The sequence below is a fragment of the Phyllostomus hastatus genome, unplaced genomic scaffold, assembly GCF_019186645.2.
Source record: "Phyllostomus hastatus isolate PE091 unplaced genomic scaffold, TTU_PhHast_1.1 phas_scaffold_93, whole genome shotgun sequence".
Taxonomy (NCBI): Eukaryota; Metazoa; Chordata; class Mammalia; order Chiroptera; family Phyllostomidae; genus Phyllostomus; species Phyllostomus hastatus.
Genome location: NW_025334042.1, coordinates 1144558 through 1162934, shown reverse-complemented (window position 1 = coordinate 1162934; position 18377 = coordinate 1144558). Strand labels below are relative to the sequence as shown.

The 18377-nt window shown below is 34.6% G+C and overlaps 1 protein-coding gene across 1 annotated transcript; it reads left to right on the top strand.

The window, feature by feature from the left end:
* Window positions 1-761: 761 nt before the first annotated feature.
* GLIPR1L1 (GLIPR1 like 1) lies at window positions 762-18085 on the top strand. Its single transcript, XM_045829316.1, has 4 exons — window positions 762-938; window positions 7838-8083; window positions 11704-11804; window positions 17884-18085. Exons 1-4 carry the CDS (start codon window positions 762-764, stop codon window positions 18083-18085), a joined length of 726 nt encoding a protein of 241 aa, XP_045685272.1.
* Window positions 18086-18377: the final 292 nt, after the last annotated feature.

The following is an 18377-nucleotide window of genomic DNA, read 5'->3' as shown; positions in this document are numbered from 1 at the left end:
TTTTAGCCCAATCAAAGCAGTTTTTTATTTGAACTTTTCTAGTCACCAAAACCATAAGTCTGTTTCAAACTTAAATTTCGAGAAAATTTTTGTCCAGATAAATTAACTGGCTACAATTTCCTGTGTTTATGTTTTATCTTTCTAGACAGTCTCTTCAGATAAGAAAAAAAGCAGCAAATTTTTAAATTATTGTTTGACAAAATACTAATTTAGAATGGCACTATATCATAGAGTATATTCTGACTTTATCCATCGTCTCTGAGGAAACAAGCAATATGATGTTGAAGGTTTATGGAATAACAACAAAAAAAGCAACGCAGGGAAGCTGAGTCTATGAAACTAACATACAGGATTTTGCGCAGGCTTGGTCCATTGTCAGCATCTTCTCTCCCGTGACCTCTTTTACACGACACAGTGATGCCTGCGTTTTGCAATCTAGATTACCATCCAGACGCCCTTCGCAGTGATTCCGATTAGATCCACAGAAAATGCCTTCAGGATAGTCTAATCCCTGCATGAGAGAGCCAGCCACTCAAGGCTTCTTCTCCTGTAGCCCATGGCTTTCTGGTCGGCTACTCTTGCAGTTTATTTCGCCTCGGTTCTGGTCCCGCCCGCTGGGGCTGCTGCGCACCTGCACCCGGGGCGCTGGGCTCGAGCCTGTGCAGGAGACTGGAGCCAGCAGAGAGCGTGGTCTCCAGAGCCAAGAAGATTGGCCTAGCCGTTAGGGGTCCGAGCCTCCACGGCATCCTTGGCGTTCCGCCATGGTTCTGAGGAATGAGTTAAGTTGCTTATGGACTTTGGGTTTCTGTCTGGTAGCCGGTAAATTGTCTTTCACTGTCCCATCCATAGAAGATGAGAGTTTCATAGATGACTGTGTCGCCGCTCACAACGAAATGCGTGGCCAAGTTCAGCCCCCCGCGGCCAACATGAAATACATGGTGAGAAAGAACCGGGCTGGGATCTTACTGGGTTCATCCTAAGGCATCTTGGTGATTAATTTTATGGATGCATTTGTATGAATTCGCTCAGCATTCAATTAAAAATCACACCTTGGCTGACCTGTCTTCTACAAGGTACTGATAGAAGGGAATCAGAAAGAAAATCTTGAAGCTGATCTTTGCCTAGACTTAAATATGTGTGTGTATTTACATACAGGATGGGGATCTTTTTCTGGCATGGATTTATGTTAATTGACATTTTGATGCATTTGAGTATTTTTTTTTTAATTTGTCAGGACAAAAGTAGTGTTTGAGGCTAGGGATGATTATCTCCCACTATTAAGGAAAGATCCTTCTGAGTACTCAATTCCCAAGATTCTGAGGTTTTCCGATCTCGCTTGTGGGTAGAAGCAATATTCCCAGTACTGTGTAAGTATTAGGTAATATGCTCTTATCCTTTTGAGTGATTCATTCTCTGGCTTTGGATATATTCTTCATATGTGTGTGCTAATCAATAGTCTGCTATTGGAGGCAGAGGTCTCTCCTTTCTGGTATTCCAGTACAGCCTGGGCAACAATCATAGGACTCACCTTGTTGGTATCCCTCCTCTCAAAGATCACTGGTTGCCTGATGTCATAGGTCTTGACAACTGCTTTTTCACATGTGCATTTTATGTTTATTGTTTCAAATAAGAAGTTAAATGTAGTCCTGTTACTGCATCTTGGCCCAAAACCGAAGTGCTGTTAGCTAAGTTTTCAACAGGTGTTTCTCCTCCTGTCACGTACTATTGAATCATCTGGGAAAACTAGGCACCTCATTTTATATCTATTTCTATAAATGTCAGAAAAGGTAGACTACAATGTGTTAACAAATAAACCTTGAAATCATGCAAGCTTTTTTTATTTTTTATTAACATATAACCTTTTATTAAAGTATTAAACATAATGATTTAATATCTGTGTGTATTGCAAAATATTTACAATAAATTTAGTTAAGGTTCATTATTTCACATATTTATATTTTTTCCTTGTGCCAAGAACTTTTCAGATCTAATCTCTTAGCAACTAGCAACTTGCAAATGTACATTACAGAATGGTTAACTATACTAGCAATGCTATAGTCTATAAATCATAAACTTGTTTACCTTGTAACCAGAAGTTTGTACATTTTCCACACCTTTACCCTTTCACCTACTCCCCACCCCCAGACTCTGACAAGCACCAACCTGTTCTCTGTATCATGAATTTTGTTTTTTAACATTCCACGTATAAGTGAGATCATACAGTATTTGTCTTTCATTGTCTGACTTATTTCACTTAGCATACAGGTATTTTTAAAACAACACAGGTGTAGCATCTCACTCACACTACTCTCCACATCACCTGTTCTCCATGCAGTGCCTCTGGGCTATTTACATCTTGGTTCTTTCATGTCAACATTTGTTCTTCAGAGTCACATTGAGAAAGCTAGAGGGCTACACCAGAGTTTTGTGATCAGACCTAAAGGTGATATATGCCAGTCCCACCTGTATCTTTCTGGCCAGAGTTAGTCTGGTGACCCTAGTTGGCTTACCCTTAAATGTCTCTACTACAGACTGCTTTTGTGGTCATCAAATATTGTTTTATTCCTTTCCTTCCATATGTAGAACAAATTCAAGGCCTCACTCAAAGGATTAAACACAATAGTGTTTAGGTACTGAATCAGAGTCTCATAACATTGAGTGGTATGCTATAATTTTTTCAAAAAGGTTGGTTGTGGATACCCTTGGCCATGTGACTGTGTGTGTCCTCCACAGAAACAACATTTAATGCTAGCACAAAGATAACTACAATGAACATTTCTATTCAGGTAGTAGAAGAAAGGGACCCACACAGCCATCATTGGTTCAGAGCGATTTTGAAATCTGTAGAGCAAGTATTATGAAGAGCCGCTAACCTGGAGGTCAGAAAATTTCTTTCACTAAGGATGGTAGGAGTTCCCTTGTCCCTTGTGTTTTTGTGGTCCCCATCTTCTCCTTCTAAAATGTTCTTCCTTGTCCATCATCTCCTTGGCCCAATTTTCACTGAAAAACTTAATAGAAATTTAAAGCTTGTTGGATGGGCTCAATAGCAGAATAAATGTGACAAAGGGGGAAAAATCAGAGAATCAAAACCAGGATACAATAGGATACCAAATGTGAACAACAGGGAAAATGGACTGAAAAAAGAGAACAGAACATCAGGGGTCTATGAGACAATAGCAAATATCTAACACTCATGGCATTGGCATTCCAGATGGAATGGAGAAAGATGGGGAAGGGCAGAAAAAATGTGGGTAAAGACATAAACAATAAACCTGAGAGATGACCAAATATGATGAGCTTAAAGAATTTCAAGCCAAGATACAATATAATAAAACTTCATAAACTTAAGACAAAAAATCTTAAAAGCAGCTGAAAAGATATAGCACACTAGCTAAAAGAGAACAACAAATTCAATGTCATCAAATTTCTCATCCAAATCCATGGGTGCCAGAAGGAAGTGGCACAACATTTTCCATTTTAATTTCAGTGTCAGTTTCAAAGAAGACTCATCTAAGAAGTCTACACAGAGAAAATATACTTCAGGAGTGAAGGTAAAATTAAGATATACTCATATTCAGGAACTAAGATAATTTGTCATAAGCAGACCTACTCTAAAACAATACTTAAGGAAAGATTTTCAAACGTAAAGTAATGATAAAACAAGGACCCTTGCAACATCAGAACGAAGAAACTAAAAGGCAAAGAGTAAAAATATGGGTAAATATAATAAAGTAGTCTTCTCTTATATTTTCTAAATTATGTTGACACTTGAAGGAAAAATTATACCATTGTCTTACATGATTCTTATGTATGTAGGTTTTTAAGACATATTTTTTCTATTTTGTTTGTTTATTTATTTATTTTGTTCTTTACATTCCACGTATAAGTGAAATTTTATGATATTTGTCTTTTCCTGTCTGACTTATTTCACTTAATATAATACCCTCTAAGTCCATCCATGAGTTCAAATGATAAAATTTCAGCTAATATTTAATTGTATATATGCACAACCTCTTCTTTACCCACTTATCCATTGATGATTGTCTCTTACAGATTGCTCCTATATCTTGGCTATTGTAAATAATGCTTCCATTAACATAGGAGTGCATATATATTTTTTCAAATTAGTGTTTTGAGTTTCTTTGGATAAATACCCAGAAGTGGAATTCTGGGTAATAAAGTAGTTGTATTTTTAATTTTTTGAAGAAACTCTATACTGTTTTTCCACAGTGGCTGTACCAGTATGCATTCCCACCAATACTGCATGAGGGTTCCCTTTTCTCCACATCCTCACAGAAACTTATTTGTTGATTTATTGTTGATAACCATTCTGACAGCTGTGAGGTGATATCTTATTGTGGTTTTAATTTGTATTTTTCTCATGATTAGTAATGTTGAGCATCTTTTCATATGTTTATTGAATAACTATATGTCCTCTTTGGAGAAGTGTCTACTCAGGTTATCTGCCCAGTTTTTCATTAGATTGGGGTTCTGTTGTTGTCGTTGAATTGTATGGGTTCTTTTTAAATTTTTGATATTAACCTGCTATCAGATGTATCATTTGTGAGTATCTTCTCCCAATCAGTAGGTTGTCTTTTCATTTTGTTGATAGTTTCCTTTGCTGTGCAAAATCTTGTTAGTTTGATGTAGTCCCATTTCTTTATTTTGTTCTTTCCCTTGTCTGAGAAGATATTGTATATCAGAAAAAAAATTATTACTGAGTGAAATGTCAGAGAGTTTACTGCCTATGATTTCTTCTGGGAGTTTTATGGTTTCTAGTTTTACATTTAAGTCTTTAATCCATTTTGAGTGTATTCTTATATATGTTGTAAGAAGGTGGTCTAGTTTGCTTGTTTGTTTTTTTGCATGTATCTGTCCAATTTTCCCAACACCATTTATTGAATAAACTGTCTTTACCCCATTGTATATTCTTGCCTCCTTTGTCATAGATTAATTGACCATATATGCCTGGGTTTATTCCTTGGTTCTCTATTTTGTTCCACTGACTTATGTGTCTGTTTTTATGTACTATGCTGTTTTGACTATTATAGCCTTATAGTGTAGTTTGATAACAGGTAGCATCAACTTTGTTTTTCTTTCTCAAAATTGCTGTGGCTATTCAGATCTTTTGTGGTTCCCTATAAATTTAGAATTATTTGTTCTAGTTTTGTGGAAAATGCCATTGGTGTTTTGATAGGGATTACATTAAATCTATATATATATATCTTTGGGTAGCATGGACATATTTTTAAGACATGTATTTAAGACAATTGTATTATTGGTGGAGTGAATGGTAAAAGGACCTAAATAGGAGTACAGTGGCTCCCCCTTATCTGTGAGAGATACATTCCAAGACCCTCAGTGGGGGTCTAAAACCATAGATAACGCCAAACCCTATATATTGAAACTGTGGATAGTATTGACCCATCACACACACACACACACACATGTTTTCTGTTCATGTCTTCCACCCACAAATTTAATGCCTTTTTCACCTTAACTAAGCACTCATTACATACTGTGGCCATAACTATGGAGTTCAACATGCAACAGCAAAATTAGCAAAAAATTCTAATTCTTTCTTCATAATTTCATAAATAGAAGATTCATTCTTACCATAGATTTTAGCAACTTCAGCACACAATATTTGAAGGAAGCACTTTACAGCTTCTCTTTGGCATACCCAATTGCTAGCCTTCCTTACTACCCTTGCACTTTGGGGCCGTTAAGTAAAATAAACGTTACTTGAACACAAGCACTGCAATGTTGCACCAGTAGATCTGAAAACCAAAACAGCCACTAAGCAGGTAACATGAATGGTATGGACACACTTGACAAAGAAATGATTCACATCTTAGGATGACATAAGATTTCATGAAGCTACTAAGAACATCATGCAATTTAAAACTTCCAAATTGCTTATTCCTGGAGTTTTTTATTTAACATTTTATTTTGGACCATGTTTGACCACAAATAACTAAGAAAGTGAAAGCAAGACCACAGATAAGAGGTTCTGCCCTCAGGGCCCCCCCACCTGCTGCCACAGATGAAAATAAGTCTACCAAGACATGATCTGTTGAGGGAGAAAAGGTGGCAGATCTCTCAAAGGAGAAGAACCAAGAGCCTTTTCCTCAGTGGGCTTTTATTGGGTTCATTTTGCACAGAAGTACAAGTAAAGCTCATCAATCATCATCAGGCAGTAAGGATCAAACAACAGATAACATACACAAGATCTATGAGGGCTTATTCTGAGTCAGGGTCAGTTAGCTAAAGGGCTATAAAACTTTGGGAAACAAACTCATATCCTGCTCAGACCCTTATCAGAAAGTTGAGAGCATTCTTAGCAAAGCAGGTTTCACAGGATTTTATGCATTCTTCCTTAGGCCTGATTGCCCCAGGGAACCCGTACTTTCTAGCACAGGGCTACAATGCCCTACATCATTATTTCAGGCTTAAGTCAGGCAGGGGAAGTAAGGCAGCCAAGAAATTAGGATACTTCTTGCATACAGAATGAGGACTCAAGCTATGTCAAAGCCAAGGGGTGAGAGTCTTTGACCCCCTTTTGCTATAGCCCCCCAAGTCCTTCCCTGGGGCCCCTGTGACCATGCCTGTCTTAGGTTGTCCCTTCCTTGAAGAATCTTACCCACCAGTGGCTAACTGGTCATGCACTCAGGGACAGGCAAGGTGAAGTAAAAGGGGCAGAGGAAGCGCCCCTGACAGGAAGATAAGCTTTGTCTCCTTAGTGGCTCATGGTCCCAAGGTCTCTCACTCAGCCTTAGCCATGGGGGCTTATAGCTTCTGAAACCAGGCAGGGTGGTTCTCAACACTACTGTAATATTTGTACACTCAGTTAAACTGGTAAAATGCCAATACCAGAGAGAGGTTATTTTTTTTTAGATTTTATTTATTTATTTTTAGAGAGGGAAGGGAGGGAGAAAGAGAGAGAGAGAGAGAAACATCAATGTTTCTGGGGGCCGTGGCCTGCAGCCCAGGCATGTGCCCTGTCTGGGAATCGAACCTGCGATGCTTTGGTTCGCAGCCCACGCTCAATCCACTGAGCTATGCCAGCCAGGGCGTTGTCCTATATATTTTATACTGCCTAAAATCCAGTACAGTTCTTATTAAAGATTTTATTTATTTAGTGAAGGAGGGGAAAAGAGGGAGAAAGAGGAGAGAAACATCAATGTGTGGTTGCCTCTTACACCCCCTCTAATAGGGACCTGGCCTGCAACCCAGGCATGTGCCCTGACTGGAAATCCAATCAGCATCCCTTTGGTTCACAGACTGGCACTCAATCCACTGAGCCACACCAGCCGGGGCTCCAGTACAATTTTAAATAGAAATGAGACATCTTGTTTCATTCCCATTCTTGGGTGAAAGCTTTCAATATTTCACCATTTTTGTATTAATGCTTTCGGTATAGTTGCCACACACACACACACACACTTGATCAAATTAAGGAAATTCTATTCCTAGTGTGCTAGGATGATTTTTCCTTTTTAATTATAAGCGAGTAGTCATTGTTTACTTATGATATATTTGCATGTCTTTCTGAATTACTAGACTGTGAACTTCAACTTATTTAAATCACATTCAAATGTTTGCTGACTGCTTATACTGTACCAGGACAAAAATGAACTGTCATAGAGTGGGTAATAGAGAGTTTCTGAAGCACAACTAAAAGGAAATGACAAATGGTAAACAAAATAAATGCTAAAGAAAAACTGTACTTTATTAAAATTAAAATTTAAATAAAATTTAATTGATTACAATAATTAGAATAACTTTAATGCAAACAAACATGCACAATTTAATTTAAATTATTTTTGTCTTCCAGACTTGGGATGAAGGTTTAGCAAAGACAGCAAAAGCATGGGCAAACAAGTGCAAATTTGCCCACAACAGCTGTTTAAAAAAATCATATAAATGTCATCCAACTTTTGAATTTGTTGGAGAAAATATCTGGAAAGGTGGATTACCTATATTTACACCAAAAGTTGCTATTGTTGCTTGGTATAGTGAAAAAAATCTTTATAATTATAGTAGTCTACATTGTTCCAAAGTTTGTAGCCATTATACACAGGTAAGTATTTGACATTTTATTGATTAGTTCTTATTTATGCCCATTTCAATCACAAAACATGTTTTTTAGTATTTTCTTTTGAGTTTCTGTTGTATATCCTAAAAACTCACCTTCATTTAAAAGATAGTTTTACTGGGTATAGAATTCCATGGAGCTTTTGTTTTTTGAACTTTAAAGATTACTCTCCTGTCATCTCAATGCATTAATTCCAATAAGCATTACACTGTCAGCCTTTCCTTTATTTCTGTGCATATAATGTCTTTTTTCCTTTGATTAACTTCAAAAATTTTTCTTTGTGTCAAGTCTTGAACAATTTCATTACTAAAGATTTATTCATATTTTTGTGTTGCAGTTAACTGAGTTCCTTAAAACTGTAGCTCTATAGTTTAAATCAAAGTTTGAAAAATGTTGGATATATTTCTTGAAATGTTTCTCTCACCATCTCTCACTTCTCTCCTCCTGGAGTGCAGTCACCAGTGTAGAAGGCCACCTGAGTTTTCCTATGGTTGATTGATGTTCTCTTCTCTTTTTGCCTTAAATTTCTTAACTTTTTAAAACTCTGTGATTAATTTCACATAGCCATATTTCTTTAAATTCATGAATATTTTCTTCTCTAATGTTTAATTTACTGTTATAGACATTTAGTTTATTTTTCATCCTAGATGTTAAACTTTACCTCTCTAGAAGTTTGATTTTGTCTTTTTTATATCATCAGTAGCTACCTAAAACTCTTGACCTTTTATCTAGTTTTTCAATCATATGAGATAGTTATAGTAATTGTTTTAACATTTTCTCTGTTAATGCTAGCATCTATTTTAGTTCTGGGGTACTTTCAATAGATTGATTTTCCCTCATGATTTATCAAATTTTTCTGCTTATCACATTGGGTATGCTTTATTATATTCCCAATTTTGTAAATGTTGGGAATATTTTTCTGCTTATCACATTGGGTATGTTTTATGATATTCCCAATTTTATAAATTTTGCCTTGTGGGATACTTGATTTATTTATATACTTATAATATTCTTGAATTCTCCTATGGGTTACAGTTAAGTTACCTGGAATTTGTTAAATCCTTTTTTTTCCTGCTTTTAAAATATGAAGTGGAATGAAGGCAATGTTTAGTTGGGGCTATCTCTCACCAGTGAGGCCACACTCTTCTGTATACTCTACGCTAGTGCCCCAGAAATTATGAAACACACCAATCTAGATAGTGGGAACGGCTCTCCTCCTGGCCTAATGTAAACTCCAGTATTCTTTCCTGCACTTTTTATAAGTGGTTCTGTCTCAGGTCGAGGGTAGTTTATTCAAATGAATGCTCTGATTAGTGCTGTGTTGAATTGATGATGGGGATACCCTGAAGATCTCCATAGTAGTGTCAGAGTTAGATCTTCACCACTAAACTCCCACCTCCTTGGTCTCCCCAGACTCTCCACTGTGTCTCCACTATGTGAATCCATCAAACTTCTCCTGATTTCCCACCACCCTTTACCCTCCAGCCACCACTTGAAAACTCTCAAAGCAACAAGCTGAGACAATTGTACAGCTCACAGCTTCTCCCCACCCCAACTCTCAGAGTACATTATCCTTTGTTGTTGTATGTCTAATACATTGAAGAACTTTATTCCTATAATTTTTCCAATTCTTTTGGTTGTTTCAGGTGAGAGTGTTTGGTGAGAAATGGAAGTCATATTTCAGCCAAGCTAACCCTAGATATGGCACTAATGTCCTAGGATGGCCCATTTAAACAAGAGAAAAAGCTCCCTTCTCCAAACTTACTCATCTGTATAAGTTGAATTAACATATAGAGTCTGAAAGCATGTCATTTTTATCGGAGGTGCACTGAACATGGAAATTAGCAGCTTTCATGCTACTACTCCATTTAATCTTTGTCCAGCAACAGGATGCTGTAAATCTGGACATCTTTCTTAGAATAGATGTTTTACACAAAGATTACAGTTTGGTTATTGCTAGGAAATCAAGAGAATGGGATCAAATATCAAGAGTCCTGATAACAAACAGAATGCAATATTCCTAACATGACATCAAGGCTCAACCACAGCTTTTATATGATCCTTTGTTTCCTCTTTTACCAAATGGGAAAAATAACCTGTTTCCAAATACCCCTTGACCCTTAGCAATATTATGGCAGAAACCAGAGCTCACTCCTCATTGGCTAATTTACATATATGTTTAAACAATTTAGAATAGGTCCATTCTTCTTATTGGTCAACAACTGTTGTTTAGTGTATCTTTTTTAGTGTTCTGAAGGAAATATGATAAAAATTTCTTACTGTTACCATCTGAAGATGTTTGTACTGAAGTCACAATCAATGTTCATGTTAGTGTTACATCTAGTTCCTTTAATAAAAGAAAAACATTTTAAACCTATACATAATCAATATTTATCTTTGGAATTCCAAAAACTGAAAACATCACAGTTTAGATATATTAAGAAAATAAAATTTCATGGTGTAGTTAGTTAGTTAGTTATGAACCAAATTTTTAAACATGCATTTCTTGAAAAAATATATATACCTACATGTACTTATATAGTTCATTAACTTTCTAAAACATTCTAGAGCAATGGGGTATTTTAAGAATCTAGCTTAATCTCACATTATTAAGTGGGAAACTAGCTCAGAATTGATTCTTCACTCTCCAAAGCCACATGCATGGTTAGAAGTAAAACTCATCTGTTTTTTGTTCAGTGATTTCATTGCACTTTGCTGGCCCTCAGGCAAGCAAAGAGCCACTAAAATACATTTTGTAAAACTGTTGATTACAACTATACCTGGGCCATGGGAAATAGTGAGTAATGCATCAGTTTATAAATCGTGTCAACACACTTTGTTAACTGAATTGTAAAATAAATGGATGTGGAAAATTCACCTGTGTCATCAAATTCTGTGTCAATTTTCCTGGTTATTTTGTTTTCCAAAACAGTGCATTTTCCCCTTTGTTCATTTGGGAAATGGAGGAAAATTATATTATATCATTGTAACAAAAGAATACTAAGTTTTTCGCCTCCTTACCTCTCCTCCCCATAGCTAGTTTTCCATAGAAATTTTATTCTGAATAACTGCTATTCTTTACAATGAAACAAAAACATTCACCATTCCTATGGCAGGCATGTTTTTGCACAAACCCAATATCTTCTTAGTCTCAGTCCCTATGTGTCTCTTTTGGTTTGACAGAGATAAGAATATGGTTAAGATCACAAAATTTGAAATGTGATCATAAATTAATTAGAACATTTAGAGAAAAAAATAAAAGTTAATAATTGTGTCCCTTTTAAAATCTGATTTTAACATTGTTCATATTAAATACCCACGGAGAAATAAAAATGTTTCATAAATCATCTAGAAGAAATTATTCTTTTCACTATACATTATATTCTTTTGATTTCTGAAAATTATCAATGAGGGAAGATTAGTTAGGTAGCCCTCATGAGAACAGCCTTTTAAAAATTGTTTTAAACTAAATATTAGAAATTAAGAAAAATAGCCAACAATAACTTATATATATACATTTTTATAGCATGACTATTATAGCTGTTCCTACAATGCACTGTGGCATAGTTATTTTGCATATTTTATTTTAATTTTTTTCCTTATAGATAGCTTGGGCCAATTCATATAAAGTTGGCTGTGCAATTACAAATTGTCCAAACCTTGGGAGAGATAAAACTTCAATATTTGTATGTGACTATGGACCTGCGTAAGTAATTTTGCTATTAAAAATAGTTTATATTGAAATAAGTGTTACAAATTGTTTTCAAAATAGGGTTTTACACTAAAAAGACAAGAATATATTTAATAAATAAAGTCTCCCTCTATAATGCTAATCAAATGCTACAGATGAAAATTGAAAGTAGTGAGAGAATATTATTACTTTGTGTAAAGAATTATATGTGCCATGAAATATTTAAAGTTTAGATTGAAAATAATGAATATTGTTAACTGAAGAAAAACAAAACAAAACAGATAATCTAAAAGAATTGACAATTCTTTAGTGTGACAATATTTAGCATTGTCATACTAAATATTGGAAAACAAAAGAAGTTGGTAGATGCTTTCCTAGCATAATACAACATAACTGGAATGAGCAAATGATTCAGAATGATGGTAAAAAGCACATTCTTCTAAGAATAAAATATCATAAGTTTCATTGCCTTTTTGGTAATGGCACACCTAATTAGAAATATAACATAAGCCTAATGGGATGCCCCAAAAACGAAATTCTGGAACTCTAATCCAAATGACCTGTACAAGAAAGAAGATAAAATCTGTTCACAATCCAACCATTTAAGAAACAAAAATATTAAAATAAAATGTACAACAGATGAAAACACAGGCATAGAATAAATATACAAGTATTGGTTAAAAAAGAAGAAAGAAGAAGGAGAAGAAAAAGAAAGAAGGAAAAAGGATGTGGAGATGTGCCAAAATTGCTATGGAGAAGAACAAAGGTGTATATCTCTTTCCATATTTCTTCTACTCCCCCAGTTAGAAACAGAAATAATTATAACAAAAGCATAACTTAAAGAGAAGAAAAATAAAGGACAAATGAAACAAATAGAATAAATAAGAAGATGATAGCTTTAATCTTAACTATGTCAATATTAACATCAAATGTAAAATGCTACAAACACCCAAATGAAAAAGCAGAGATTATGAGAATAGATAACAAATCAAGAACCAATTATATGCTGCCTACAAGAAATATACTTTAAACATAAAGACACAAATACATTAAAAATAAAAGATGGAAAAAGCTTTACTATACTAACCTTAGTAAAAAGTAAATCTTTAATGTTTATGTTAACATCAGATCATGTGAATTTCAGAGGAAAAAACGTCACCAGGGATAAAGAAGACAATTAAAAATAATAATGGGGTTAATCAGGCAACTTGGATAAAGTGAACAAATCCTTAAAAGACACAAACTACAAAGAAGAAGTAAAATGAAAAAAATAACCACAGAGGAGTATCTTTTATGAACATAGGTACATAAATTCTAAATAAAATTTAAAATTTAAACCAAAAATATGGTAAAAGCACAATACACCTTGTCCAAATAAAGTTTATTCCAGGAATGTAGGTCTGGTTTGACATTCTAAAATCAATCTATGTAATTAAGCACATCAATCAGCTTAAAAATAAAGATCATATGATCATCTCACTAGACTGAGAAAAGGACATTTATTCCCAATAAAAGTTCTCTGTCATCTAGAAATAGAAACTCCTTAAACTAATAAAGAGCATCTTTGAAAAACCTGCATGTAATGTTATGCCAAACAGTAAAAAAAAAAAAAAAATTCTGTAAAGTACCAGACAGTACTTTTTCTGTAAAGTACAGAGAGTAAAAGTGTTAGGCTTTGCAGAACACATGCATTCTGTTACACATTAATCTTTGTGTTTTTTTATTATTTTAAATAACCCTTTAAAATATAAAAAATCAATTCTTAGCTCACAATCCACAAAAACAGACCACAAGACAGGTTTTTAGCTTAGGGACCATACTTTGCTGACTGCTGATCTATAAATCTATATCGAAAATCCAACTGAATCTATGAAAACTCTTCTATTAGTAAGTTTAGAAATTTTTCAGGATACAAGATCAAAATACAAAATGCAATTACATGCCCATAATCTAGCAACAAACAATCATAAATTGAAATAAAATGACAATACCATTTATAATAGCATCAAAAATGATAAATTATCTACAGATAAATCTGGCAGTAGATATGAAGGACTTATAAGATGAAAATTACATAATATTCATGAGAGAAATTAACACATACACAAATAAATAAAGAGATAGACCCAGTTAATAGGATAAAAGACTCAATATTGTTAAGACGTAATTTTTCAATAAATTGACCTATAAATTCAGTACAATACCAATAAATGTCCTGGCATGTGTTTATCATAAGTGTTGACAAATGATTCCAAAATTCATATGGAAATGCAAAGAACTTAGAACAGCCAAAACAACTAAGAAAAAGAACAAATTGGAAGAACTGACACTATTGTTTTCAAGAATTATTATAGCTAGAATAATCACAACATTGTGATATTGACATAAAGTTAGACAGATGCGTGGACAGAATAAGACCAAAAATAAACCCACACATGGTTGACCATATATGATTTCTCATACATGCACAAAGGCAATGCAGTGGAAAACAGATTTTTTTCAACAAATGCTACTGGAACAATATGTCATCCACTTATGAAAAACAAAAGTAAACTTGAATCTACACAAAATACAACCTACAAAAATAACTCACAACCGATCTTGGACCTAAATGTAAAACCTAATGTATAAAACTTGTGGAAGAAAACATGGGTGAAAGCTTTGTGACCTTAAGAGTCAAAAATTTTTGGCTACCACACCAAAAACATGATCCATAGAAAACAAATTTACAAGTTGGATTACATTAAAATTAAAAATTACAGCTATTTGGCTTCCAGTCAAGATGAAGGCATCAAAAAAGATTAAATTTATTCAAAGGCAATGATAAGAGAATAAAAAGATAAGCTACAGAATAGAATAAAGTCTTTGCAAAACATATCAGACAGGAGACTTGTACTACAAATATAGGAGGAACTATCACAACTCTATATGAGAAATACTTAAAACAATAAAAATGAATAAAAGGTTAATAAAGGAAATATGCAGATGGCAAATACGCAATGATAAAAACCTCAATATCATTAACCATTTAGAGAAATACAAATTAAAACCACAATGAATACTGCTACACAACAATGTGAATGGCTAAAGACTGGCCATTCCAGATCCAGAGGAAGATGTGAAGGAAGTGGAATTCTCAACCACAGCTGGCAGAAGTATATAGTGTCACAACTATTTTGTAAAAACAGTATGGCAAGTTCTCAAAAACTTAAATATGTACTAATCACTTGATCTATTTATTCCAGTATTAAATATGTATTATGAAAATGTATGCCCATAAAAAGACATATAAATGTTTAAAGGTGCATAGTAGTATTGTATGTAACAGCAAAAAACTGGAACAGCCCAAATGTCCATCAACAGATGAATGGATAAATGAATTGTGGTTTACTCTTTAATGAAATACTGATAATGTCACTAATGTTTTGCTTTGTGTACCCTAAGTAACACTTTTTAAAATATTCCACAGACACAGAGATGAAAAAAAGGCAAGTTTGTTAGAATGTAGTAGCTTATATTATTGAAAAGCAGGCATAATATCTGCCAAATGGTTGACCAAACGGTACCATTATTTGGTACACCATCAAACAGAACTAGATAAGGACTATCGTATTGTGTTTCCACTTGCAATTTAAATTTTGCTTATTTCATTTACAAAATAAAGAGATAGTCTTAGTGTTTTACAACAAAAATGAAATCTGTGTTTGTTACATACATAATTACACTGGGTTCACATCTAATTTGTGTTCTATAGAATATTCAAGAACATAAAACCCTGGCCAAGTAGTTCAGTTGGTTAGAGCATTGTCCAGGCATGCCAAGGTTGCAGGTTCGATCCCTGGTCAGGACCTATAAGAGAATCAAGGAATAAATACATGAAAAACAAATTGATGTGTGTGTCTTTCACTACCCCTCACTTCCTCTCTCTTTTTCAAAAAAAATTAATAAGGAAGATACAAAGTCAATATTCAGAAATCAAAAACATGTTTGTACAACAACAATGAAATATCAGAAACAGAAATCAGGGGAGAAAAATTCCATTTCCTATAGCAACAAGAAAAATAAAGTACCTAGGAATAAACCTAACCAAGGAAGCAAAAGATCTGTACTCAGAATTCTACACAACACTAAAGAAAGAAATTAAGGAAGACACAAATAAATGGAAGCATATACCAGGTACATGGACTGGAAGAATTAGCATCATCAAAATGCCCATACTATCCAAAGCAATTTATAGATTCAATGTAATCCCTATTAAAATACCAATGACATATTTCACAGATATAGAACAAACATTTCAAAAATTTATGTAGAACCATAAATGACCTGGAATAGCCGCAGAAACTTTGAGAAAGAAGAATAAAGTAGAAGGATGAACATACCTGACATCAAGCTATATTACCAGGCCACAGTAATCAAAATGGCCTAGTACTGGCATAAGAACAGACACATAGATCAATGGAACAGAATAGAGAGTCCAGAAACAAACCCAAGTCTCTATGGCCAATTAATATTTCACAAAGTGAGCAGAAGCATAAAATGAAGTAAAAGTAGCCCCTTCAATAAATGATGTTGGGAGATCTGGACAGCTATGTGCAAAAAAATGAAACAACCACCAACTTCTACCACACACAAAAATAAACTCAAGGTGAATAAAAAGACCTAAATATAAGTAAAAACAACCATAAAAGTCCCATAGGAGAACATGGACAGGAAAATCTCTGATGTTCCATGCAGCAATATTTTCACTGATATATCCCCTAGAGCAAGAGATGTAACGGAAAGAATAAACAAATGGGACTTCACAAAATAAAGAGCATATGCACAGTTAAAGAAAACATCAGCAAAATGAAAAGGGAACCAACCATACAGGAAAATATATTTTCAAATGATAACTCGGACAAGGGTTTGATCTCAAAAATATATAAAGAACTCACACAACTCCCCTCCAGGAAGACAAACAATCCAATTAAGAAATGGGCAAAGGACTTGAACAGACATTTCTCCAAGGAAGACATACAGAGGGCCCAGAGTCATATGAAAGGATGCTCAGCATCACTAGCCATTAGAGAGATGCAAATTAAAACCACAATGAGATACCATGTCACATCGGTCAGAATGGCCATCATAAACAAAGCAACAAACAACAAGTGCTGGAGAGACTGCTGAGAAAAGGGGACCCTACTACACTGTTGGTGGGAATGCAGACTGGTGCAGCCACTGTAGAAAACAGTATGGGATTTCCTCAGAAAACTAAAAATGGAACTGCCTTTTGACCTGGTAATTCCACTGCTGGGATTATACCCCAAGAAGCCTGAAACACCAATTCAAAAGAATCTATGCGTCCCAATGTTCATAGACGTGCAATTTACAATAGCTAAGTGTTGGAAGCAACCTAGGTACCCATCAGTAAACAAATGGGTAAAAAAACTATGGTACATTTGCACAATGGAATACCATGCAGCAGAAAGAAAGAAGGAGCTCCTACCCTTTGTGACAGCATGGATGGAACTGGAGAGCATTATGCTAAGTGAAATAAGCCAGGCAGTGAAAGACAAATACCATATGGTATCACTTATAAGCAGAACCTGATCAGCAAAACCAACAAGCAAAATAGAACCAGAGACATTGAAATAAGGAACAAACTGATGGTAACCAGAGGGGAGGGGGCAAAGGAGATAATGGGGGAAATAAGGGGAAAAGTCATCAAGGAACATGTTTAAGGGACCATGGATGAAGCCAAAGGGGGATGGGATTGAGGGTGGGAGAAGGGGGTGGGAGAAGGGGGTGGGTGGGCCGGGGGGTAGGAGATGGGGGAAAATGGAGACAACTGTATGTGAAAAACAATAAAAATAAATTTAAAAAATTAATAAAGAAATATTTTAAAAGACTATAACTTACTTTTATGAATATGCTGTGAAGAACAGTTTAAAGTTTCTTTTTACAAAATAAATAAGCATAAAATTAGGACAAAAGTTATTTTCCTTTCAAAATTCATCATTTAATGAGCAACCACAAAACTTACAGAAACAAATGAACAAAATTAGAGTAATAAATAGCCATTTGGCTACTCAATGTTTCTCTTTGTTTACAGAGGAAATTATATAAATACACATCCTTATAAAAGAGGAGCGCCCTGCTCTATGTGTGGAGGAGAAACCTGCGAAAACAAGCTCTGCCGTAAGCAAAAAAGGGAAAAAATAATTGTAACATTCTATTTAGAAAGCAAAAACTTAGCTCTCCTCAAGTTTACAAAGTTGTGTGCAGGATTTGACTGCTGCTATATGATGACATAAATCATTTGTCATAAATTATATTTAACCTCAGATAATCCCTCCCTTCTTCACTGAATGTTCTCCTTCTCAGGCTAAAGGACAGAAAGAAGTGAGTTATAAATTTGGTCAAGCCTGCTGCTACACAGTATATATTTGCTAGTATACAAACAACCACCAGTTGAAATGTTTATTAGCATTTGCCTCCATTCTCCTCCTCTTATTAATTATTATTAAAATAGTGACTTACTCAGAAGTCATACGTTAATTAATGTCCAAATTAATTGTGATTTAAAATGAATGTTTCTCTTCTATC